General features: G+C 29.3%; 3 protein-coding genes across 3 annotated transcripts; all 3 read right to left on the bottom strand.

Moving 5' to 3' along the window:
- Nucleotides 1-7,799: 7,799 nt before the first annotated feature.
- Nucleotides 7,800-10,191, bottom strand: LOC125837757 (uncharacterized). The gene is made up of 3 exons (XM_049516834.1): nucleotides 9,862-10,191; nucleotides 8,265-8,603; nucleotides 7,800-8,141 (listed from the first exon to the last, which is right to left on the bottom strand). The coding sequence occupies exons 1-3, from the start codon at nucleotides 10,189-10,191 to the stop codon at nucleotides 7,866-7,868; spliced, it is 945 nt and encodes a 314-aa protein (XP_049372791.1). The 3' UTR covers nucleotides 7,800-7,865.
- A 7,047-nt stretch (nucleotides 10,192-17,238) lies between these two features.
- LOC125837750 (uncharacterized) lies at nucleotides 17,239-18,110 on the bottom strand. The gene is made up of 2 exons (XM_049516824.1): nucleotides 17,781-18,110; nucleotides 17,239-17,481 (listed from the first exon to the last, which is right to left on the bottom strand). The coding sequence occupies exons 1-2, from the start codon at nucleotides 18,108-18,110 to the stop codon at nucleotides 17,239-17,241; spliced, it is 573 nt and encodes a 190-aa protein (XP_049372781.1).
- A 4,048-nt stretch (nucleotides 18,111-22,158) lies between these two features.
- Nucleotides 22,159-22,958, bottom strand: LOC125837749 (uncharacterized). Its single transcript, XM_049516823.1, has one exon. The coding sequence runs from the start codon at nucleotides 22,942-22,944 to the stop codon at nucleotides 22,318-22,320; it is 627 nt and encodes a 208-aa protein (XP_049372780.1). The 5' UTR covers nucleotides 22,945-22,958; the 3' UTR covers nucleotides 22,159-22,317.
- Nucleotides 22,959-26,590: the final 3,632 nt, after the last annotated feature.

The following is a 26,590-nucleotide window of genomic DNA, read 5'->3' on the forward strand; positions in this document are numbered from 1 at the left end:
CATTATCATCAAGTCTATATGTCATATTTGAATTATGAGCATTCCAAACCATTTGTAAAGGTTTCCTATATTAATAAGCAACTTCAAGCATTTCAAATAAAGAATTCCATCTTGTACACACTGATTTTGGAATTTTTCTAGGTGGAAGATTAAATTCACGACAACGATTTTCAAAATCTCTACGTCTAGACTTAACTTGACATTTAAAAATAAAATGACATGCAGTTTCAACTTTTGTGCAACCATCGTCATATATTGCTATACCATCTCTAACAATCAAATTATATATGTGTGCAGCACACCTAATATGAAAACCATCAATATAAATAGGGCAAAGAGACGGTTTTAGTATTTCAACAACATTACTATTATTAGAAGCATTATCTAATGTGACACTACTTATTTTATCACAAATTCCATAGTTTTGCAAAACATCTATAATTGTTTGAGCTATATAACTACCGGTTTTATGCATTTCACAACATTTATAACCTAAAATTCTTTTTTGCAAAGTCCAATTTTCATCAATCCAATGCGCAGTAATTGTGAAATAATCATTACCATTTACACTATGGCCCATATCAGAAGTAATAGCTATTTTACAATTGTTATAATAAAATAAACAACGAAGATATTGAAAATGTTGAGCTTGATAATCAAAGATAGCCTTTTTAATTGTATTTCTAGTAAAACCTTTAAAATGTGGATTATACACAATTTGAATATAATGAATAAAACCGGGATTTTCAGCAAAACTAAATGGCAAACCCATAACAACAATCATTTTAGCTAATTCTTCAAGATCTTTTTCTCTACTATATGACCGTTGTATACTAGAACCAGAAACATTAGAAGGATTTAATTGTGTTTGGACCATATTAGAGCCATCTACTCCTACATTTTCAGGAAGGGTGGTACCATTTTTTTTAGCTTCGGCTACAACTTTAGCATGCAAAAATTCATTTTTACAACATGACATTAAATGATTACTCAAATGTCCCGTCCCACCCTGTTTTCCTACAGTTTTATGATTCATTCTATGTTTACATTTATTACAAATAGCTTGTGTTTTATCTTCATTCCGAGTCATAAATTGCCACACAACTGATTTTTTAGCGCGTTCTACCTTAGTCCTAGGATGCACGGGGGGAATGGGAGCAGGACAACGAAAGGGAGCGGGAGCCGGGGAAGAGGGATTGGGAGGGGGACTAGTAGCCGACGGTGGCTCAGTTTCATCATCATCATATTCATCAACATTATTATCAAAACTATCAACATAATCATTAACATCATGTTCATCATCTTCAGGTAATTCCTCTTCAAAATTACCAAATCTTCTTTGTAAATGTTCATGATAAGGATCTAATCCACTATTACTATCAATATTAAAAACAGTTTCATCAACATGCGTATAATCATCCGTATTTATTCTTAATTGAGAAGTTTTTTTAGTTTTAGATTGAGAAGTACTACCGGTTTTTTTATTTTTCTTGGATTTTGAGCTAGATAAATTAGTGAACGAATTAACTATGGTTGTTTTACCCTTTTCAATAATGTTTTTTCCAAAATCCATATTCAAAATATAAAAAGTGAGCAAATTATATATAATACGAAAATGATTAGCAAAGTTTTAAACAAATAAACAACTAAATAAGTAGAGACTAGAGATTAATTACTCACAAAATAAATAATTAAATGTAAACAAATAAATAACTAAATGAAAAGTGAGTTGGAACGAATGTACCAAACGTCTACTTAAAAAAGTAGACGTGTATGACCGGAAGGCGAAAATTGAAAGTTGAATTTTGAAGCTCCAATTTCCAAAGTTCAAATTCGTAATTTTAACGAGAAGTCGAGAATAAGAGAATTTAGAGAGTAGAGACTAGAGAGTAGAGAGATTATAAGATATTTTTGTGAGTGAAAAGAATGAAAGATTAGGGGAATTTATAGTTACAAAAAAGGTTGAAAATGTAGTTTTAAGAAGTTTGGGGTATTAAAAAAAGTTTGGGGGGTAGGGAGGTGTAAATGGGGGGTTATGGGGTGAAAGAGCCGTTGGTGGGGCCCAAAACCCGTTGCCCAACGGCTCTCAACGGCTATTTTTTAAATTTTCAGATTTAAAAAAAAAAAAAAAAAAAAAAGTTCCGAACCGGACCGGAACCGGACCGGACCGGGACGGAACCGGGACTAACCGGACCGGGACGGACCGGTAAAATCCTGGTTTCCGTCCCGTTACCCCTCCCGGACCGGAACAAGTCCGGAATTAACCGGCACTATCCGGAACCGAGACGGAACCGGTAACGGACCGGAACGGACCGGAACCGGAACCGGAACCTCCCGGTTCCGTTGCCACCCTTACTTGTCCCTATTTACTTGTCCATTTTGACAAATCAAAAAAGAACAATTATTTTTTTCCTATTATACCCTCATTTAAACTTTTTGAAAATTTCTAAGTTTTAATTCATCCTTTTTGAAACCATAATTAATAAGGGTAAAATTGCAACTTCACTATGCTAATTATTGTTATCTTAATATGTGTGTCATTTCTAAAGTGGACAACTAAAAAGTGACGGAGGGAGTAACAAAAAAGTGTTGCATATAATAAAAAATCCATTAATTCGCGATAGGACCCAAACTGTCTTACACATTATTGGCTCCGTACAATTTCCTAAAGCAAAATAATCGTTACTTTGATCATGTTTGATACGGTAAGAAAATAATTTAATTATTTTTTGTGTTTGCTATATATATAAAAAAATAGTATCTTAAATTTTATTTTATCTATAATTTAGATAAATATTATGAAAGATACGGATATTGAATGATTGGACAGAGGCTCTAATAGGTGGATGTGGAAAACAAGGTGGATTAAAGGATTGGAAAGACATAATCATATTTCGTTGATTAAAAATTTTCTTAGTATATATATATACAAATACTTGGTTAAACTTTTCGAAGAAGGGGATTCGCTTGACACTCCTTCGCTCAACGTGGGCTCGCCCCTCTCAGGTTTAATTTTAGGATCAAAATGAATAACTTTTGTTATTAAGTAAGTATTATTTCAATCATGTAAAATATAGGAAAACGACTTTAATATGTCATCAAACTTTGAGAAAAGGCCCATCTATGCCATTTTCATTTGAAAAACACTCATCCATGCCATTATTTGTTAAAAATAGTTTCAATTTTTCAAAACTATTTTTTTACATGTGGTCAATTATGATTCAGCCACATCATTAATTAAATCATTTTTAAAGAGAAAAAACTCAAATATGTCATTGAATTTTGACAAAAAATGGATGAACTTTTTCTCAAATAGAAAAGACATAGATGAACCAAACTTTTAGATTTGACATTGATGAACCTTTTCTCAAAGTTCAATGACATATTTAAGTATTTTTCCTAAAAATATATTAAGAACCAAAATAAAATATTACCACAACACCATTTTAATTATTTTCTCTTGATTTCAATGACAACACCAACACAATTATAGCTTATCTTGACTTACATTCCCTTCTCACCTGGATGTTTGCATCAATGCATGTAAGTCGAAATTTGATCAATACATCAGACTAACATGTTTGGATGAATTTAAAAGTTAATCAAACCTATTTTTAATGTATTTTTAGTTTTTGGAAGAGTTTTGATAAAGTAAAAAATAACGTCAAATAAGTTAAAACTCATCCAATATTCCAAAGTTGCCCTTGCTTAACATTATTTGTTATTAATTTTTGAAATGAAAATTTCCAAAATATTTTAGCTGACATAAAATACTCTACCTATGGTGCTCCATCGCGCACCATCTTATATGCATTTGTTTATTTCCTTGTAAACTATCGAACTTGCTAAATGACGGAACTTCTTAAACATATTAAAATTTAGTGGTAATTTTTACGGTTAAGACATTCAATATTTTAAGTACAAAAAGAATGTTGAAAATTTATTATAAAAATATTGTTTAGGGTCGGGAAATATTGTCTGGTAATTATGTGCAGAAATTTTATATATATATATGAACATAGTTGTTTTTTTTCTTAAGTCTAAAAAATTATCAAACTAAACATTTATTATCGCATGTCAAATGAAAAAAATACATATGAACATAATTGTTTTTTTTCTTAAGTCAAAAAAATTATCAAACTAAACATTTATTATCGCATGTCAAATGAAAAAAAAATGTTTATACAAATACTTGGAGGTCAAGTATGCAGGTTGCATTTTTCTATCCAAAAAAAAAAAAAAGTATTTACCAATTGATTTATACTTATCGTTTCTCTTATTATGAATCCAAGCTTAAAGAAAACTCAAATATAGTATTAAAAACTGGAACGAAATATTGCTTAGGTTATTAGTCATATAGAAGTATTAAATAATTATATTAATGTCATAAATGGGTGTTTTTGGAATGTGGTTGAAAGATTATCATTTAAATAAGTTTGGTTACAAAAATTTAAAAATAAGGGATATGAGTGTAATATCTGAAACCACAAGGGAAATAAGTGTTATAAAGTTAAATGTGAGGGAGATTTCTGAAATTATTCCTAAAAATTTTAATTTTTAATTTTTTGACTTAAAATCTACTCTCTTTTTTTCGGCTTATCCAAACGGGCTCTAAAACTATTCTCTTCAACTAATCTGGGTCTATTACGGAGAGTAATTAATCCTTTACCAAAAAATATAAGGAAAAAGGTCTGAAATGTATCCGAATTTTGACCGAAATTGCTGTAACAATACCGAATTTTGGAAAGGGTCTTTTACCCCTACATTATTTAATAGTAATGTATTTTAAAGGTATATATATGTCCACGTGAACATCATAAATATGACATCATTATAAATAGTAACGTGTCCACGTAGGTACATATATACATTTAAAATTCACTATTAAATAGTATAGAGGAAAAAAGTCCTCCATAAAGTTTGATATTGTAACAACAATTTCGACCAAAGTTAAAATATTTTTCAATCATTTTTCCAAAAATATACCTCCATACCATACACACCTCAAAAGGAAAATCAAAATATTGCAAAACACAAAGGAAAGTTTGTGTAGAACTTCAACTGCATATCATAATACATCTCTAGACAAACTTTAAATAGAAGTAGCAAATCAAACTTTTGATTATACAAAACGAAAATAACGAGTATTAATTAAGTGACCATACAAGAAATCAACCCGATTAATTATTTGGTAGGAAGCGTCTGCCAATATTTCCTGCCAGCCATGACCCTTACTGCTCTAAATACAATTATCCTGGATGCACCAACTGCACCAACCACAGTACCCAATGGAGCAGCAATGACAGTACCCAATCCCAATGTACCAGCTGCAGCTACGACAGTACCCAATGCTATTGTAACAAGCATTTTCAGTTAACAAAATTCATTCAAATAACTTATAATGATAGAAATCTCTAAAAAAATAAAATGTCAAAATATCCTTTATCAAAAAAGATTTTGACGGACAATTTATTTCTTAGGTCAATTAAATTGACAATAAATTTATCATTTATGCACCTATTCCACAATCATAAATTTAAGAATAGTTTTAGATTTGACAAAAAAGAATTTAAAAAAGGGAAAAAAAATGGCATTGATGTGTCCAGGGATTTAAAGAAAAAGGAAGGAAAAAAGGAAAGGATTATCAGTAAAAAATGTAAGAAATTTTTTTTACACGTGTCAAACGCGTAGATTTCACTGATCCACATAAATGTGGCTATGACTTTTTAAGGAGGTAATAATTTCAATTTTAAAAAGCTTAGAGGGTAATAGGAGCCCCATAAAATATAAGTGTGTAGTTAGAAATCTGATAATAGAATAGAGGCTCATTTGGCCATTTTCTCTTTTTTCCCGGTGGTGCCACTTTACACGACTAAAGGCTACATATAATCCTCTTGTTTCCATATTTCTTGTACTTGTTATCGTCAACACTTCCTTTAACCTCTCGAATAGTTCATCTCATGATTCCATATCATGATACCATATTGCATGGCCAAACGGGCCCTAAATCATCCTCATTAAATATAAGTCATCTAAATATTAAAAAGTGAATAGTATATAATAGCATGGGTAAAATAGACATTAAATAACAAATTATTCATTGATTTTTATAAACTGAACAAGTATTACTTCAACAATCTACTTTTAATTGTCATGTTGTGTTTTTCATAAGTCAAAGTTAAATTGGATTATATTAATTCAATATGTTAAACAAAAAATTAAGATATTCAAAAACTACACGAAAAATACTATAAGCTGCAATTTTTTGCATATCAATATAATGAAATAATACAACATAAAATGTTAGTCAATTTTTTTTTTAATCATTTGACTCTAAAAAGAAAACCATTACAATTAAAAGTAAATGAAGGAATTATATAACATCCCATAATAATATAATAGATAAGTAAAATAGACGTTGAGAACAATATTAACTAAACTAAAATAGAGTAACACAAGTCAAAGTACTCAACTACTTTCTGTAGACTTTGGTCTACTTCAAAAACATTGAAACCTAACGTCAATTCAAATGGAGGTACTCTACTTAGCAAGCAAGTAAGGAATATTTTCAATTATACTCCAAAAACCTACTCACCTCTCAAGAATAGCGAGACCCCTTGTCTATTTAGTAGCTTGTTCGAAGGTGAGTTATAATATCAGTATTTGATAATGATATTAAAATTCAATCAAGATTTTGAATATTGCTTCTACGAGATCCTCCCACCCCCACCCTCCCTCCATTTTTAAGCAGTTCTAATAAATAAAATAGAGTAATATTGATAAATTGTTATCTTATGTTTCTTTTATAAATAAATGTTTGTGATTATAAACATTCAATACATAATTTTATAAAAATTTACTAAAGTAATGATTATTCTTTTTATATAATTTTTTTATATGACACAAAAAAAATTTATGTTGAACATGTGTTTTTTGTAAAATTTAAAATAATAAGTCTTTAAAGAAATATAAACTTACGGATAAAGTTTTACATTAAAAAAATCGTGATTTAAAATTTCTAAATCATTTTTTTTTAGAATTTAAAATTTGAACATTAACTCAAATCGCATATTCAAATACTAATTTAAAATCTTAACTTCATATTATATATTCAAATATAAGTTAGGGTTTAAACTCGAAACAAATTTCTACCTCCTCCCCCTTCCTCGATTACGTCTTTTGGTATTTTTTCTGTTTCCGGTAGTAGATGTTCCAACCAGACTCCATACATCCCTTGCTGTTGCAATCATACTATTTACTGTACTAAACACACCAACAATCTTATCAAATATCTCTTTATTATTATAATTATCATGGAGTTTTTATTTGGAGTTAACAAAGAAGATAACAATGGTGAATTTATTTATCATGTGGAATTCACCGTTAAATTTAACACTTTTAGTTGATAAATCATGTTAGGTTTAGGATAAATAACCCAAAACAAACATTTTTTACTATATACATTAAGGAACATTTCAATCAAGTGAGATATATTAAGAATCAATATAAATCATTATCCATACATTAAGGACTATTTGATAATTTTCTCTTGATATCAATGACAACATCAACACAATTATAGCTTTTCTTGACTTACATTCCCTTCTTGTAGTATTTACACTTATTACCTATGTTTGTGTGAATACATGTAAATGGAAGTTTGATTTAGTGTAATTGATCATTTACCAAAAGATGTACCTCCATACCATACACACCTCGAAAGGAAAATCAAAATATTACAAAATATAAGAAAAGTTTGGGTAGAACTTCAACTATACATCATACATCTCAAGACAAACTTTAAACTAAACTAACAATTCAACTATTATTATTTAAGTGATTATACGAGAAATCAACCAGATAAATTACTTGCGTTGCCAAATTTTCCAGCCCACAACGACAGTTATTGCACTACCTACAAGCATCCTGGTTGCATTCACAGTACTAACTGCACCAACGGCAGTACCCAATATACCAACTCCAGCGCAGATAGTACCTACTGCACCAACTGCACCAACAACAACACCCACTGTATCCACTACAGTAAAGAACGTATCTGCGGTAAACAAACCAGACGATTGCTCTGCACCAGCACCAGCACCAGCACCACCAGCATCAGCTTTGAATTTCTTCTCACGATCCTGCAATTAGATTAGCTCATGATTTGCTTCATTAAATCTTTCAAAAATTATGTACATCACCTTAATTTTGAATACATAATGTAATTTTTTTCGAAGAGATTTGGATGAACCGTTTGCTCTCACCTGTAATAATTTGTCCTCTTGCATGTACAACATGGAAGAAGCTTCTTCAAAATCGGGGAGAGGACGCATTGATGATATTGTGTTTTTGAGGGGCAAGTATTGAATAGGCAAACCAGCAAGAAGTTGCAACACCTTGTCTGTATTTGAGATCTGATCGCCGATTTCTGCTAGAGAATCGGCGATGGACTTCAATCTTTTCACATAGGCTTCAATGGACTGAAAATCCTCTTTTCTGGTTCCGTGAAATTGAATTTGCAGTTGGGCTCGCCGGATTTGATCATCTTTAATGGAACTATCCGATTCCTCTTTTGGAAAACAAGACGACTGCTCCTCCTGGTCCTGTAATTACGGACGATAAAATTATTCCATGAAAATATAATTTTACGTAATCTAATCTACTCAGTTATTGATTTAGCCTATCTAGTTTTGCTCAATTCAACCAAGAGAAAAGTATTAAAAATATTCATGAACTTGGCGCGAATTATTGATTTCATTCCCGAACTATTGATAGGCATAAAATTACTCCTATACTTGACGAACTAAGTTTAAATACACCCCTTTTTAACGCCACATCAGATTTTTAAAATTAATTACCAACAATTATGATACCCTTCTTCCTATTTAGCTTCTCCTCCATTAAAGCTGACCTCAAAACAAGTTTCAAGAAAATTTCCACTCTTTTTTAATTGCTTAATTTCACATGCTATAATGTTCTTTCTCTTCCTATTGTGTTCATGACCCCCCATCATATTTACTTCTTCATTTTTAATGTGTTTTTGTTTCTAGTTGATGTCTGTTAATGTGCAACTCACCACATTACAGCAATATCAATTTCATAGTCACTCTTTCATTAAGAAGTTTGAAGACAAAGACAGTACTTACTTAGTGTATTTATGTATTTAATAATTAAGAGAAAATAAAGGTTAAATTACAGTGTACACAACTAAAGAAGTACTGAAATATAACAAATAAAGTAATTGAGTATAATAACTGAAAAAACAGTTAATGGGGAGTCATGAACAACAATAGGAAGAGAGAATATTATAGCATATGAAATTATGCAATTAAAAAAGAGTGGAAAATTTTTTGAATGTCAATTTTAATGGAGGAGAAGTTAAATGGGAAGAAGAAGGGTATTGTAGCGGTTGGTAACTAAAAATTAAACGATTTTTTTAAAAATCTGATGTGTCATATTTTTTTAAACTTCTCACATTCTTAAAGAGAGCCTAATCACTTGTTGTGCCATGTGGCAGGGAGGAGTGTATTTAAGCTTAATTTGTCAAGTATAGGAGTGTTTGTTATTTTATTAATAATTCAAAAATAAAACCAATAATCCGCGCCAAGCTTGAGAGTGTTTTTAATACTTCTCTTTTCAATAAAGAAAACATTGAACGGGTTAAATTATGATTATTTTTTTTTAATTCAACTCATTTTCAATCCGAGTTATTTTTGGATAGATCTCACATCTCATTTCAACCCGTTATTTGACACAAAGTGTTAGATGCAGGTATTTTAAGAAGTTATGTATATTAATTCACTAATATTTTAAGGATCTTAACAGTTGAATTCGTAAAATTTAAATCTTGAATTTATGTACCTTTAATAATATGCCTTCTTGCTTGTACACCATGAAACAAGCGTCTCCAAAAGTGGGAAGAGGGCACTTTGATGATATTGTGTTTTTGAGGAGCAAGTATTGAATAGGCAAACCAGCAAGAAGTTGCAACACCATGTCTGAATCTGAGATCGGACTGTCGATTTCTGCTACAGAATTGGCTATGGATCTCAATTTTTTCACATAGGATTCGATTGTTTCGAGATCCCCTTTTCTTGTACTGTGAAATTGAATTTTAAGTTGAGTCTGCTTGATCTTGCCATCTTCAACTGAACTCGTAGAATTATCAGATTCTTCAATTGGAAAATTCATTCTTAACTGACTGAACTCTGCTTCTATCTCTCTGGTTTTTCTTATTCTCTGAGTAGACTTTAAAATATGAACCCTTTAGTACTGTTTGAATTAGTGTGTTATGATTCGTTTGGTACTACAACTAATTTTGAAATTAATTTTAAGATGAGTTTATCTTATTTTATTTTTATTTTGATAAGATCATTAGATTAGTTATTAGTGTTATTTTTATTCACAAAGAGAAGGAAATAATGATTTTGAATAATTAATCTCAAAATAACTTGTTACTCGATCAAACAAACTCTTACTGTTTAAAATTTTGATGTTAATTCAAATATAAACCAATATTCAAAAAACATCTTTCACTTTGAATTTAGGTGTTGAGTCTTTAATTTTTTTAATGTGATTTTAGATGTTGAGTTCTTTAGTATTTTTTAAGATAAAATTTTCATATTTATATTATATATACAACATATGTTTCATAAAAAAATGATATTTTAAAATTTATTTTAACAAATTGTGATCAAAGAAAATACTGTTTGCCTATTTTATATGATACTATAATTTATTTTAAAAAAATAATAATTCATTTTTATATAATATTAAATAGCTTAACTTCAAAATCTATATATTACCTTAATAAATAAAATGATTTATATATATATATATATATAATTTATTTAAACTATAAATTTTAAATAGTCTTTTTTATTTCATTTTTAAATTTTGTACAGAATTAAATAGTGCTATTTATATTGAGATAGCAATATTTAAAGTATTTATAACGAGTTTTTAAAGTATTTATTTATTTCTTAAATTCCTTATCTGTTCAAATAGTATAGCATAAATTGAAAAAAATAATAATACATATTTGAATTAGCTTACTGGTGAAGTAAGTCATATTGATTCGATAGAAAATGACCTGACTAGGTCTTTAAGTCTGAGGGAATATGAAAGTTATAATGCAATAGACATATTTTTGTCTTTTTCATCGATCTACTTTTCATATTGGACCGTAAATTCCACGCAAGTCCTATAATTTAGTAACAATAGTATTACAGGTAATAAAAAGTTTGTTAATTCACGATGGGACCCAAACTGCCGTACACATTATTGGATCCGTTCAATTTCCTAAAGCAATTTTTTTTTTACTTTGATCATGTTTGATACGGTAAGAAAATAATTTAATTAATTTTTGTGTTTGATATATATGTAAAAGAAATTTTAAGATAAAATATTCACATTTATATATTATTTATACAAAATGTTACATAAAAGACTGATATTTTAACAAATTGTGATCAAAGAAAACACTGTTTGCCTATTTTAATAGTAACAGATATAGATTGAAACCAAAAAAAAAATAAAAAATCATTTTGCATTATAGATTATAATCTCATAATTAAGTTGGGGTTTAGCCAAAGATTCCTCCTTCCTCTGTCGTTTACTTGCCATCAGAGATATGCACAGGTTAGTGCCACTTATCGTGTATCGAGAGAGAAATAAACTTTTATTTTAACGGAGAAATTTTGTAAATAGCCATTAAAATTAATTTTATTAAGTTTCATAGCTATAGTTTGCTAATTACGATTAGAGGGAGAAGAGAGGCGAACGAGATTGAAGAGGGAAGAGAGAGTCAAGCGAGAGAGGGCAAAGAGTGGAGAGAGGTGAATTGTATTTGCATAATCTGTCGAATTGTATATGTATATCTGCCAGATTATTGTATATATGTAACTAGTATACATATGTATTTGAATATCTGGTGAGCGCGATTGGGAGAAGGAGGAGAGAGGTGAGCGAGAGTGGGAGAAGGAAGAGAGATGCGAGCGAGATTGGGAGAAGGAGGAGAGAGGCGAGCGAGAGAGCAGAGAATGGAGAGAGACGAATTGTGTTCGTATATCTGTCATATAATTGTATATGTATAATTTGTATTTGCATGTATAAGAGAGGAGAAAGGCAAAAGAGGCATACATAATTATAGCTAAAAAAGACGATAAATGATAATTAATTCAAACTATAATTATATTACTTATCTCCATAATTTTCCTATTTTAACCATATGGTTTATCTATTATTTTTACCTTATATAATTCTTATCGTCAAATAACTCTTTAAAAATAGCGCTACAAAACTAGTTAGTATTAGTTAAAGTAATTCAATTATATATGAAAAAAATTATAGGGAGAAAACGAGGGACTAGATAGCAACATTTTATTAGTATATTTGTACTTTACGATAAAAGATTTAAAGTGGTACGATGAGACAACATTATTGGTTACTTTTTATCTTTTAACAACTTTATTGGTGGGTGAAGTCAAGAAATGTACTATTCCGAATATCAACTTTCTTTACATGTTGGTTTTTAATTTACATGCTTTTTTCTTTCCACGCGTTTTATGGAAGATAATATTTTTTTCTATCTTAATTTATATGATATAGCTTATTTTTTAAAAAAATTATTTTTGTAAAATAATAAATAGCTTAACTTCAAAATTTATCTATTACCTTAATAAAATAATTTATATCTATATAACTATCTAAAATTTATTTAAACAATAAATTTTAATTAATTTTTTCATTTTTAATTTTTTTTACAGGATTAAATATTGCTATTTATATTGAGATAGCAATATTAAAAGTATTTATAACTAATTTTTAAAGTATTTATTTATTTCTTAAATTCCTTATCAGTTTACATTTTTGTTTACTCGTGAAGTAAGTCATATTGGTTGATTGAAAATGAGCTGACTTGGTCTTTAGGTCTGAGGGAATATGAAAGCTATAATGAAATAGATATATTTTTGTCTGTTTCCTTGATCTACTTTTCATATTGGAACGCAAATTCCACGCAAGTTCTATAGTTTAGTAACAATAAAGTGTTGCATATAATTAAAAAAAATTATTAATTCGCGATAGGACCCAAACTGCCTTACACATTATTGGCTCCGTACAATTTCCTAAAGCAAAAAATTGGTTACTTTGATCATGTTGGATACGGTAAGAAAATAATTTAATTATTTTTTGTGTTTGCTATATATGTAAAAATCTTAAATTTTATTTTATCTATAATTAAGATAAATATTATGAAAGATACGGATATTGAATGATCGGAACAGAGGCTCTAATAGGTAGATGTGAAAACAAGGTGGATTAAAGGATTCGAAAGACATAATCATATTTGGTTGATTAAAATTTTTCTGAGTATATATATATATATATATATATATAAATACTTGGTTAAATTTTTCGAAGAAGGGGATTCGCTTGACACCCCTTCGCTCAACGTGGGCCCGCCTCTGTTAGGTTTAATTTTAGGACCAAAATGAACAACTTTTGTTATTAAGTAAGTATTATTTTCAATCATGTAAATTATAAGGAAAAATCTCAAATATGTCATCGAAATTTGAGAAAAGACTTATTTATGCCATTTTAATTTGAAAAACCTTCATCCACGCCATTATTTGTTAACTGAAAATAGTTTCAATCTTTCAAAACTATTTTTTATACGTGGTCAATTATGATTCGGCTACATCATTAATTAAATCATTTTTAAAGAAAAAAGACTCAAATATGTCATTGAATTTTGAGAAAAGGTTCATCTATTTCATCCATTAAAAGTTTGGTTCATCTATGTTATTTCAGTGAACAAGTAGTGGCATGAATGAACTTTTTCTCAAACAGAAAAGACATAGATGAGCCAAACTTTTAGATTTGACATTGATAAACCTTTTCTCAAAATATTATGACATATTTAAGTATTTTTCCTAAAAATATATTAAGAACCAAAATAAAGCATTACCCCAAACCATTTTAATCATTTTCTCTTGATTTCAATGACTACATCAACACAATTATAGCTTTTCTTGACTTAAATTCCATTCTCACCGGGATGTTTGCATAAATGCATGTAAATCGAAATTTGATCGATACATCAAACTAACACGTTTGGATGGATTTAAAAGTTGGTCAAAACTATTTTTTGTGCATTTTTAGTTTTTGAGAGTTTTGACAAAGTTAAAAATAACTTCAAGTAAGTTAAAAACTAAGGACCCGTTTGACCATAGATTTTGTAACGACATGTTCCCGTCGTTATAGAAAAGCCAATGGAGAAATAATTTGGGCCAGAAAACTTTTTCGTAGTAACTTGAGATTTCCTAGCCTAGTCCAAATTTGGACGAAATCGAAGTCAGTGAGATCTAGGGAAATCTGGTAGCAATTAGGTGATCTAATTATGATTTTGATCACATGACTAGATAACTAAGACGTTAAGGAACCCGTACGACTTTACTAAATGGAATTCGGGTGAGTAGAACTTTCGAAATTGATCTTAGCGTGAAAGAATATTTTCTAAGTGTCGTTGGTTGAGGGTGTGTTGTGAAATGGAGTCTTGAAATTATTATTTTTGCTCAATGTTCCATTCAGGCCGCTTTGGCGGGGATTTCTGCCTCCAGGGTGGGGCCACTGCGGCGGGTTGGGTCTCGTCGTAGCGGGACAGACGCGACTTAAGTCGGAAATAAAACCCCAAAAATGTTTTATTCTGCACTTTGAGAGCTAAGGAACGAACCCCAGACGACTCATACTCATTTTTCACCATTCTTAAGGCTAAAGGTAAGCTTTTCACTCTCCGAATCCGTAGAACGTAATAGAATGGGTAAATATTGGTGGGGGAGGGTTTTGTCATATATTCTATGGTGGAAACAACCCTAATTTGGATAATTGGGATCATGAATTCATAGAATTGTTAGTAATTCGGGTAATTAGTGATTGCTTATTGATTCCCGTATTAAATTGTTGTTTGTAGACCTAGAACAAGCGGAAAGAATCCAGAAAGGAAAGATTCAAGTGCCTTAGGAGATTCAAGCTTGGATTCGAGGTAGGTGATTGTTTTTTTTTTCATGTTGGTGTAATATATGTTTGTAATTGCTTCATTATAATACGTGTATGTATGTGAATGTTGCACTATTGATCACACTACTTGTGGATGAAGATAATTGAATAATTGTATGTCATGAATCACCTCTTATTGTATGATTGTGAAAATATACATTGTGATTGTGGTTTGTTGAATGGATCGGGTATTGCGTTCTGACACACTAACTTGGATCGGTTGCCACATTCTGGCATAAATATGGAATCGGTTGTCACGTTCTGGCATAAATATGGGGTCTATTGTCACGTTCCGACATAAATATGGGATCGATTGCCATATTTCGGCATAAATATGGGATCAGTTGTCACGTTCCAGCATAAACATTGGATCGAATACCACGTTCTGGTATGCTAATAGTTTGGGTGTGGGTTCCATGAGAGGACCATTGAATTGGGTTCCGTGAGAGGACCATTGAATTGTGTTGTGTATCTACTTGTGACGATTACGTTTATATCTAATGATGGTTGATATTGGAAGATTGTATGTTGCTCTAAATTGATAACCAATGTGTATTATTGAGAACGTGTGATGCTACATTGATCCTAAAAAAATGACTAATATTGTATATATTCGGTATATGCCTGTTTTATAATGTTGTGGTTACTTGCATGTGTTTCACTTATTGAGATAGCCGCGTGATCTTACCTGTATACTGTGGTTGTGTACTGATAATGCACTTGTTTGTTCTTTGTTGAGTACAGGGCATCTTCAAGCGGCTATTGATAGACCTCAGCTAGGTGACTATTGAGCGTGATCGAATTCAAGGGTGAGCCAGTTCTTTCAGGCTGCCATGGATCTTTCTTGTTTAAGTCCACTCTTTTCGGACTCAGATTATTTGTTTAAGGTGTTTGTTTAGTGTCGGGGTTGTACCCCTTGTTCTTAGACTTGTCGTTAGTAGAGTTTTGGTACATTGACTTTTAGGTTCTAGGGATTGCTCTTCCGCATTAGTTTGGTTAGTTGTTTGTTAAAAACTTTGGAGTTTATGGGGACTCCATTTTTATAGTCATTTAAATCTGCTTCCGTATCTTTAAATGCATAAATTTTGGTTAAATTGGTTTGTTTGGGTTATAGTAATGATTCTCCCACATGAGGGTTAGTGTGGGTGTTAATCACGATGGTTTGGGTCATGACAGATTTCTCAAATAATATTTGGGAAAAAATTTGGCAAATAGTGTTTGTGCACAATTTGTCATTATTTTGCAAATATCCCAAATTCCCAAATACTTGTTTTTTCTAGTATTTGGGACAAATCTCATTATTTGGGATCCTTTAAAAATTGAAAATTTACAACTAATGTTTATCTTTTAAAAAATACCCTCTATAGTAGTTGTTTGCGTTGTATTACATAATTTTTTACGTGAACACCAAAGTAGTGATGAAATATTCAGTGATGATATGATTGTTGATGAAAATGATGAATAATCGGCTCAGGGTAACAAAGTCATGTGTTTTGTCTACTTCACGATGTATGAAATGATGCTTGTTGCACTAACTCCAAACTATCACATTGCTCAAGTGTCATGGACACTACTTGTTATTTGTTGCAACGAAAATTCAATTGACTTGCAATACAAACTTATGGTTAGTTTTGATAGTTTTTAAAACTTATAGATATAAATCATATTTTTCTAAAAAAGTGAAATATGTTTCCCAGATACTATGGTCAAATACATGATGAAATTTCACCCAAATAATATTTGCCAAGAATATTTGAAAATCTATAACCAAACTTTAGCTAAAAGTAGGACTCTCCCACTTTTTATTTTTTTACTTAAAAATTATTTAAAATTTTTAACTTTTTATTTTTTGATTTAAAAACTTCATACTTTTTTTTTCCGGCTTATCCAAACTGGCTCTAAAACTATTATCTTCAATTAATCTACGTCTATTACGAAGAGTAATTAATCCTTTACCAAAAAATATACCTCCATACCATACACACCTCAAAAGAAAAAAACAAATCAAAATATTGAAAAAATACAAAGGAAAGTTTGTGTAGAACTTCAACTGCATATCATTGTTGCATATCATAATACATCTCAAGACAAACTTTAAATAGAAGTAGCAAATCAAGCTTTTGATTACACAAACGAAATAAGTATTAATTAAGTGATCATACAAGAAATCAAACCGATTAATTACTTGCGACCGAGTGTTTGCCAATTTTTCCAGCCAGCCATGGCACTTACTGCTCCAAATACAATCATCCTGGATGCACCCACTGCACCAACAACAGTACCCAATGGAGCAGCAAAGGCAGTACCCAATCCCAATGTACCAGCTGCAGCTACGACAGTACCCAATGTCTCCACTACATCAACAAACTTATCTACCGTACAAAAACCAGACGACGATTGCTCTGCACCAACAACACTGGGATCCTGCAAACCGTAAAATTAGCTCATAATAAGAATATTTGTAATTTTGAATAGACATAATATATAAACATGACCCTTAACTTGACTTTAGTGGATAGCTATGTCCTTCAATTTTGAACGTGCACAAGTAAACACTTAAACTTGTATAAAATTGAATAAGTAAACATATTTGTTCTACGTGACATAATATACATAGGATGCTATGAAGTACGAATGTGTTCATTTATTCAATTTTATACAAATTTAAGTGTCTACTTGTAGCCACTCAAAATTAAAGATCATAGTTGTCAACTGACGCCAACTTTGCTTACATGTAATAATATGTCTTGTTGAATGTGCAACATGAAACAAGCGTCTTCAAAATTAGGGAGAGGAAACATTGATGATATTGTGTTTTTGAGGGGAAAGTATTGAGTAGGCAAACCAGCAAGAAGTTGCAACACCATGTTTGAATTTGAAATTTCATCGCCGATTTCTGCTAGAGAATCGGCGATGGACTTCAATCTTTTCACATAGGCTTCAATGGACTGAAAATCCTCCATTCTGGTTCCGTGAAATTGAATTTGCAGTTGGGCTCGCCGGATCTGATCATCTTTAATGGAACTATCCGATTCCTCTTTTACAAAACTCATTCTTCTGATTTTTTTGATTCTCTAACTTCTAATGTTGAAGACCATAAAGTATTTTATAGAGAAAGTGACCAAAATGATCCTTATGCTTAGGTAGGAGTGACTAAAAATTGAATCGATATAAATTGAATTGAAAAAAATGTTATTAATTTTTATTATTATTGGGTTATTAGATCAACAATTTTTTAATGGTTTATAAAAAAAGATTACCGGGTTATCAATTCGGTTTGTTTTTTTAATTGAGAAAATTTCAAAATAGAAAAGATGAAAAATATAATAAGGTTTTATAACTATAGTCTCGGTAATTGCGTTTCATGGATATGATTCCGTTTGTTATAGAGACATTAGTTTGTATATTTAACTTGCAAATATACAAACATGATAAGTATATATAAATAGAGGTTGCAATTTGTATATTTCGCTTGTCCATTTGTATATTTTGCTTGCAAATATATAAACAAGATAAATATATACAAATTCTATATTTATATATTTAGGAATTTTTCAGAACTGTGTTTGTATATTTCAACTCCCAATATACAAACAAGGTAATTTATTATGAATTTTTCATAAATCAAATACAAATAACTAGGGTAAGAATATATAAATTATTGATTTATACAATCACTAACCAAATTATATAAATTTTTGATTTATACAATTAGAGATCGAATTATACAAATTCTGAATTTATACAATCAGTAACCAAATTATATAAATTTTGGATTTATACAATTAGAGACCGAATTATACAAATTGGATTTATATAATTAGGAAACCGAATAGCAAAATTTCTCACGAAACTATTGCCACAGATTAAAAATAATTGAAACTATAGCTATGTTACATAATATACTCTAGATGTTTGTCATTTCACGTAATTTTCTCTTTTTTAGAGAATATTAAATTATTAGGTAAACTGATAACACATTAAAACTGTAGTAATTTACTAATTTACCCGTTCTTAAATATTATATATTAACTCAATATCTTACTAGTTAGTGTCTTTGCCCTTTATCCTTCAATTCACATGACTTCATAGTAACTTTGAGTTCACAATTTCACATTATACAAAACATCAAAATCTAAGTAAGAGGTTTTTTCTTCTTAATTTCTATTTGTGTTACACTTGTATAGATATTTTCCTGTTAGTTATTACAGTTTCTATCTTATGATTATTTGTAAAGTTACATTATTGTCCTGTCACGTCAAATTGTTGAAGAAGTCACATATTTATTTTATAAGCATTTTCGTATTGATTAAACTGAATCGTTAAGAATCAAAGTCGATACACCGATAAAACATATCTTATTGATTTAGCGTATTGAAAAATCAAAATCAATAAACTGAATCGATACATGAAACCAAATTGAATCGACCAATGCATACCCCTAGGTATGAACAAGTTTAGTATGAGATAATATTTGATAAAGTCATTATTTCTTCACCAATTCTTCTTTTAGAAAGTTATTCATTTTTCATTTTTAATTCAAAGTTATTCAATTTTGAGTTTTTTATTTAAAAAGTCATTCAATTTGTTTAATTAGTTATTTTAAAAAAGTTTTTTGACATGAATTTTTTTCATTTAAAATAAAAAATTTAAGAAATAAAATAATATTTTCTTTTAAAAAAATATTATGTGTACCTACAAAATTTAAAAACTACTAAAAATACTCATGAGTTTGTATTATCATTTTATAATTAACACACTTAATATGAATCTGCAAAAAAAAGAAAGAAAATAAAAGGAAAAAAATCATCGATTTGAATACGAAAAATTATTATCACTACTTGTAGTTAGAAGTGAATTTGGAGAGCAAGTTCGAATAAAATGTTTATATAATCGTATAAATTTTGTACAAAGAATTAGGATTGAAATTTAATCTCATTCTAAAAAAGATGATTGTTTTTATAGAATATAAATTTTGGGATAATTTTAAATTTTTTTAAAATTCTCAAATAATAGTATTTGGCCAAAATACTATTTGTTTAGTATTTAAAAATTTGAGATTCTTGCCGAAAATATTTGTCAAATAATGGCATTATATGGCCAAACACTATTTTTCAAATAATTTAGGGAATATTTGTTGCCAACGGCACATAGGTCAACCTACAATAGATTTCATGTCAAGAAATTTTAATAAAAACATCAATTAAATAGGTTAAATGATTTATAAGTAAAATATTAAAAATTGATCAAGGGGACTGTGGACAATCAATTCCAACTCATCAACAAATTCATAGTTGAGCGACTTTTGGGGTAAAAATTAAAATTGAGTCTTTTAAAAGGAAATTTGAGTGACTATTTCAGATATTATCTCTTTAAATATTTCCAATAATCTCTATCAAGTATTTATTCAACATAAATTTTGATTAAAAACTTAATGGTTGAAGCTTCATTTTATGTATAGGTCTTGGGTTCAACTTCATGTGCAGCCCTATTTATTGATTAGTTTGCTAAATCATTTCAAATAATTTTTAAATAATATAAATCAGTGTGATTAGTGTAATTTATATTATTTTTTATATAATTTTCAAATAATATAAATCAATTTTACTCTTTTTAATAATATCACATGCATATTTCATTCTTAAAAGTTATAGTCTTTGAGTTTCTTATCTCACTTCTAATATGTTTTGTAGATAAAATATCATTAATAGAGTAATTAGCATTTTCAGAAATTAGGTGAAAAACTGAATAACCATGTTTGAAAGAAATGTTATTCAAAGTACCTAAAGCTTAAAAGGAGAAATGAGGGACTGGATAGCAACATTTTATTAGTATATTTTATACTTTTACGATAAAATGATTTTAAAGTAGTACGATGAAACAACATTATTGGTTACTTTTTATTTAACCACTTTATTGGTGAGTGAAGTCAAGAAATGTACTGTTCAGAATATCAAAGTATTTATTTATTTCTTAAATTTTTTGCAAAAAGGGAAAATTATACATATCTGAATTAGCTTACTCGTGAAGTAAGTCATCTTGATTGATAGAGTGAGGAAATATGAAAGCTATAATGAAATAGACATATTTTTGTCTTTTTCCTTGATCTACTTTTCATATTGGAACGCAAATTTCACGCAAGTTCTATAGTTTAGTAACAATACAGTGTTGCATATAATAAAAAAATTATTAATTCGCGATGGGACGCAAACTGCCTTACACATTATTGGCTCCGTACAACTTCCCAAAGCAAAAAAGTTGCTAGGTCGTGTTTGGTATGAAAGAAGACACTCTCTTTAAAAAAGTAATTTATTTAACTTATGTTTGATATACATGTAAAAAAATTATAGTTTAAAATTATTATATAGAATTTAGATAAATATTAGTATAAAAGATGCGGGTATGAAATGATTGGGATGGGGGCTACAATGGATAGATGTGAAAATGAGGTAGATTAAAGGAGATAATCAATGTGAAATATTACATGTAAACCTAATTTTAAAATAAATTAATCAATAAAACATAATCATACTGAACACACTCTATATCTATTTGTTTTTCTATTAAGGTCAAGGTTTAGTACAATTCTATCTAGTAAAAGCTAGTGGATTACCCCCATTAACTTTTCTGTTGGATTAGTGCTTTCCTAATTATTCCTTTGATTACTTTGGTGCTAAGAAACATAGTCTTTCAGCATCAGTATGTGAATGATTCAGATCAAGAACTTTATATTATATTTATTTATTTATTACATGTAATTTAAGTTGAATTTTTTTTCACCATCTCAATTATCTTGATTTTACTTTATTTTTTTTTGTCTTAATTATTTTCATTCGTCCTTTGTTCCATTTATTTTAGGATTTGTAGGCATTTTTGCCCCTACTATTTGTCAACTTTGGTATACGAAAACCATATTTACATGGACCCAACTGCTAAAGACTGTTACAGCTAGCTTTACAATAGTTGACATATGTATACCTAGATATATTTGGATTCTAAAGTTTTTGAAGTTTATAAGATTTCACTAAATATATTTTTGTTGATGAATTTCTACAACTTCAATCTAATATACTATAATAGATATAATGCATAAATATATTTTTTAATTAATTTAAATTTATATAAAATTGGACAAGTAGATATACTCGTTCTAGAGGACAATTCGCTTTAGATACACTCATTTGTATTATGACATGAAATTGCAGAACATTAATAACAACTGAGATCTAAGTTAAAGAACACCGTTTACATATTATAATACTATTTTCCAGCAGAATTGCGAGAAGAAGAGCCTCCTCCGCCTCTGCCTCTGTTATTGTTTCCCCTTCCTCCGGTAGATCCATTTTTCTTATTTCCCGGACCTGGAGTCACCTTTATTGGTGTTCCCGAAGAACGACTACCAGACCAGGGTGCAACCGCATTCCAAAATTCGCGTGCTATTGAAGCTACAGTTGTTACTGTACTTGCTATATCATGGATCATCTCCACAGTACTCTTACCAGTATTACTATTATTATTATTTTCACCAGCTACACCAGGAGGCGGAGGCGGAAGAGTTGAAGTTGTTTTCTCGTATTCGTAAAGCATGGAACAAGCCTCTGAGAAATTTGGAAGAGGTAACTGTGACGAGATCGTGTTTTTGAGGAGCAAGTATTGAGGAGGCAAACCAGCTAGAAGCTGCAAAACTAAATCTGGATCTGAAATTGGATTGCCGATTGCTGTTAGAGAATTAGCTGTGGATTTCAACTTTTTGACATATGAATCTATGGTTTCGAGATCCCCCTTTCTGGTGCCGTGAAATTGCATTTTCAGTTGTTGAGCTATAATTATCGTTTCATCTTTTGAATTTGAAGAAGAAGTAGCAGTTTTCTCTGATGGAGTATCCATATTTTTTTCGTTCTCCGTACTTTTGAGTGAAGTTTCTCTGCCTATTGTTCTAATTGGCATTGTGGATGGTGTGATAAGGGAAGTATTTTTTAAATATATGGGGTCGTTTGGTTTGGATATGAATTATGTTGGAATAAGTTGTTCAGGAATTATTTTTGTTTGATTTGTTGTATTCAAAATAATATATATTGATAAATTTTAAGAACAAGTTATTTATTTATAAAATTACTCTTCACTTTATTTAAACTTTTTTAACTTTTTCTTTGCGAGCTTTTGTTATTCATTTTTTAAAATAAAACTCTTATTTTATTTAACTTAAATTTTTTGGTTATGTATACCCATGATAAGTACCATGTATATTTAAAAGGGTAAATTATGTAAATGCCTTAGTTTTAATATGAAATTACAATATATCCCTAATAAGTTTCTAATTACATTAATCCTTTAAAATTTAAAAAAATCGGATACAATAATTGAAGCTCGGATACATTAATATGTAGCTCGAATACATTAAATACTGTCTCGAATACATTAATATGTAGCTCGGATACATCAAAAACTAGTTCAGATACATTAAATATTGGCTTGGATACATTTAAAACTAGCTCGAATACATAATATGTAGCTCAGATACAGTAATATGCAGCTCAGATACATTAAAGAAATAAGAGATTTTGGAGATTTAAAAAAGTTATAGAGGATAATGGAAATAAGTGAAACAAAAAATGTGTATTTCTGTAATTAATAAACATTTATCACAGTTACAAAAAATAATAACAAACTTTTGTCGAAAAAAGAATTGATTCAATTTTCTTTCATCGAAATAAATGGAGTTTCACCAAAATATTTAAAACCTGAAAAAGAGGAAAAAACATAAGAATAGTTGGAGAGGGTGATAGAAAGAGAGAGAGAAAGTTGGTGGGGGTGGGGTGGCATGGGAGGTATCCGATAAGTACAAAGATGGTGGATGGAAATTGCTGAGGTTGTTCTTAGGAAGAAGACATCCTTTTTTTTATTGTTAGTTAATTGTTTTTGGTTTCTTTATTAATTAATGTCAAGGTCATTAAATTATAAAAATGTATTTTTTCAGGAAAAATAGAAAGGAAAATATTTTTTTGGGCGCGTGAAAAGTGAAGAACACATTTTTTGCCACATCACTATTTTATGCTTAATAGATACACATTTTGAATATTTTAAGTGTTCAATAGGTACTAACCCTAGTTGAGGTGTCTAAATGAATTATATAGACAACTTTAAGGGCTACAGATGACTTAATCCTTAAAAATATAACTTTTTCCTTATTTAGCTTAAAAATAGAACTTTCTTCTTAAGTTTGTTAAAGAGAAGAAAATTTATGAGAAATCAAAATAAAATAAATATAAGAATTAGTCAAATAAATTCATAAATAAAAAATATATTTATATAGTTTAATTTTTTAATAGAAAATATGTATAATTATCATAAAAATAAGTAGTAGTAAATATTATTATATATGGTATTAAAAATAATGTAAATATACATAAATGTGAAAAAAATGATATTATATAAAGGATTTAAAGGGATGTATTTGTCATTTACCTATTTTGTCCCAGGATTACTATACCACCCAATGTGAGGGATAACTTATCCCGGTACTAATTCATAATCCTGGGATAAGTTATCTCAAGTTTTGCAACCAAACAACGAAATAAAAGATACTTAAAATTTATCTTGGGATTAACTCCCCTTATCCATCACACCAAACAACCCCATAAAGTTTATGGAAGTATTTCTTTAATGTTTAAATTTGGTTTCAAGTTAAATTTAATAATTGACAAGTATGAAATATAAAATAGAGAAAATACATAATTACCCCATTAAAGTAAGACCTGTTTTTTAGAAAGACACTTCAACTTTCCGGGGGTCCTAGTACCCCCTTAAACAATTTTAAAGTGTTGTAAATATGCCATTTTTCAGCCACCCTCAATTGCAAGAAAAGAAGTACAATCACGCATCACTTATTATTTGCCACGTGTTAAATTTTAATTTTTTATCTTTATTTTCACTTTTGTTTTTTTTCTTATTTTATTAACTTCATTTTCTTTTCTTTTTCTCTTTCTTCTTCTTTCTTCATTACCCTCCTTTGCTCTTCTTCGGTCCTTCTAGCTGCCCAGAAATCCTCGACGTAGCCGTCATCTTCGTCAATTCTCCGGAGTAGTCTTTATCACGTCACTATTATAATACCATAATATCATCAATTTTTTGTTAAATCAAAAATAAAATTACTAACAAATTATAAATTGAAAATTAATAATCACCTCCAATCTACCATCTCCTTTTCAAAATTACAATAATTATGCAGCGGAACTCTATTGCGATGAAGGTAATTGAATTCTATATATAATACTCTCAAATCTAAGAATTTTTTTTTATTTACTTGCTAAAGAACTACATAACAATTTATTTATTTATGTTTAAAAAAGAACAATATTATCAAGGAGGTTTACAATTATTATTATTTTGAAAAATATAAGGGACAAAAGAAGAAAAAGGAACAAAGAGAAGCAAGAAGACAAGGAAAAAAATGAGTGAATTAAATGGGTCTTCTAAGTTGAAGAAGATAGAGAGGAGGTAGTTGATTCTTTTGAAATTTGGGGAAGAAGATAACAAAAATAAAGAATTGAGAAAGTACAATAAAAAAATAAAAGAAAAGAAAAAAAAATATTTCTAATTAAATAAATGCTTAAATAAATATTATTTACTTTTTGGTTCAGCTCACTCTATATCAGAGGGTGAACTACACTCTACATGCCACATAGGAACGTAATGAGACAATTAATTCATTCTAAATAAGAATAATAGGGTAATAGGACCCTTACAAAGTTTAAGTGTCTTTTTAAAAAATAGGTCTTACTTTAATGGGGTAATTATGTATTTTCTCTATAAAATAAGATAAAAGAGGTAAATATACTCATCAATTTTATGATTTAGGACCGATATATTTCCATTAAAAAAATAGTGCATATATATTCTTAATGTCTAACAAATGATGCATATATATATATATATCCTTATCGTCTAACAAATGATGTATATTTACTCTCTATCTAAATAGTCTGAATTAAGAAAAATATCTTAAAGCTGGTTTTTAAATTTCCAAAATGTCATTTGGCTTAAAAAGATTATCTCATCCATTTTTTACGCATTCAGACCTAACCCAATTAAAAAAAGAAACACACAATTCTTCATTATTCAAATCCGAACCAAAATTATTTTATGATTAAGTAGAAGACGGATTGACTAAAAAGGAATGTGAGTTACATAAATTGGAATGAAGTAAATTTTTTGTCATGTGGCATATTAGGGGTAAATAGTTTCAAAAATCCATATTTAAGGAGATAATTAAGATTTGTTATAATTTAGGGGGTAAGTAGTTTCAAAAATCAATGTTCGAAGAGGTAATTAAGGTTTTTTTGTAGTTTAGATATGCATTTAATAAATTATGTAACTTTAAGAGATTTTTTTAACTATCAACTCAAAGCCAAAATTTGAATGTCCCAACTTAGAGAAAATGACAAAAATGATCCTTAATGTATGTGTAATGAATTATTTTGAGCCTTAATGTATTTTAATTGATTAAAATGATCCTTAACGTATAATAAATTTT

The sequence above is a fragment of the Solanum verrucosum genome, unplaced genomic scaffold, assembly GCF_900185275.1.
Source record: "Solanum verrucosum unplaced genomic scaffold, falcon-dt-bn FXZP01000091.1, whole genome shotgun sequence".
Lineage (NCBI taxonomy): Eukaryota > Viridiplantae > Streptophyta > Magnoliopsida > Solanales > Solanaceae > Solanum > Solanum verrucosum.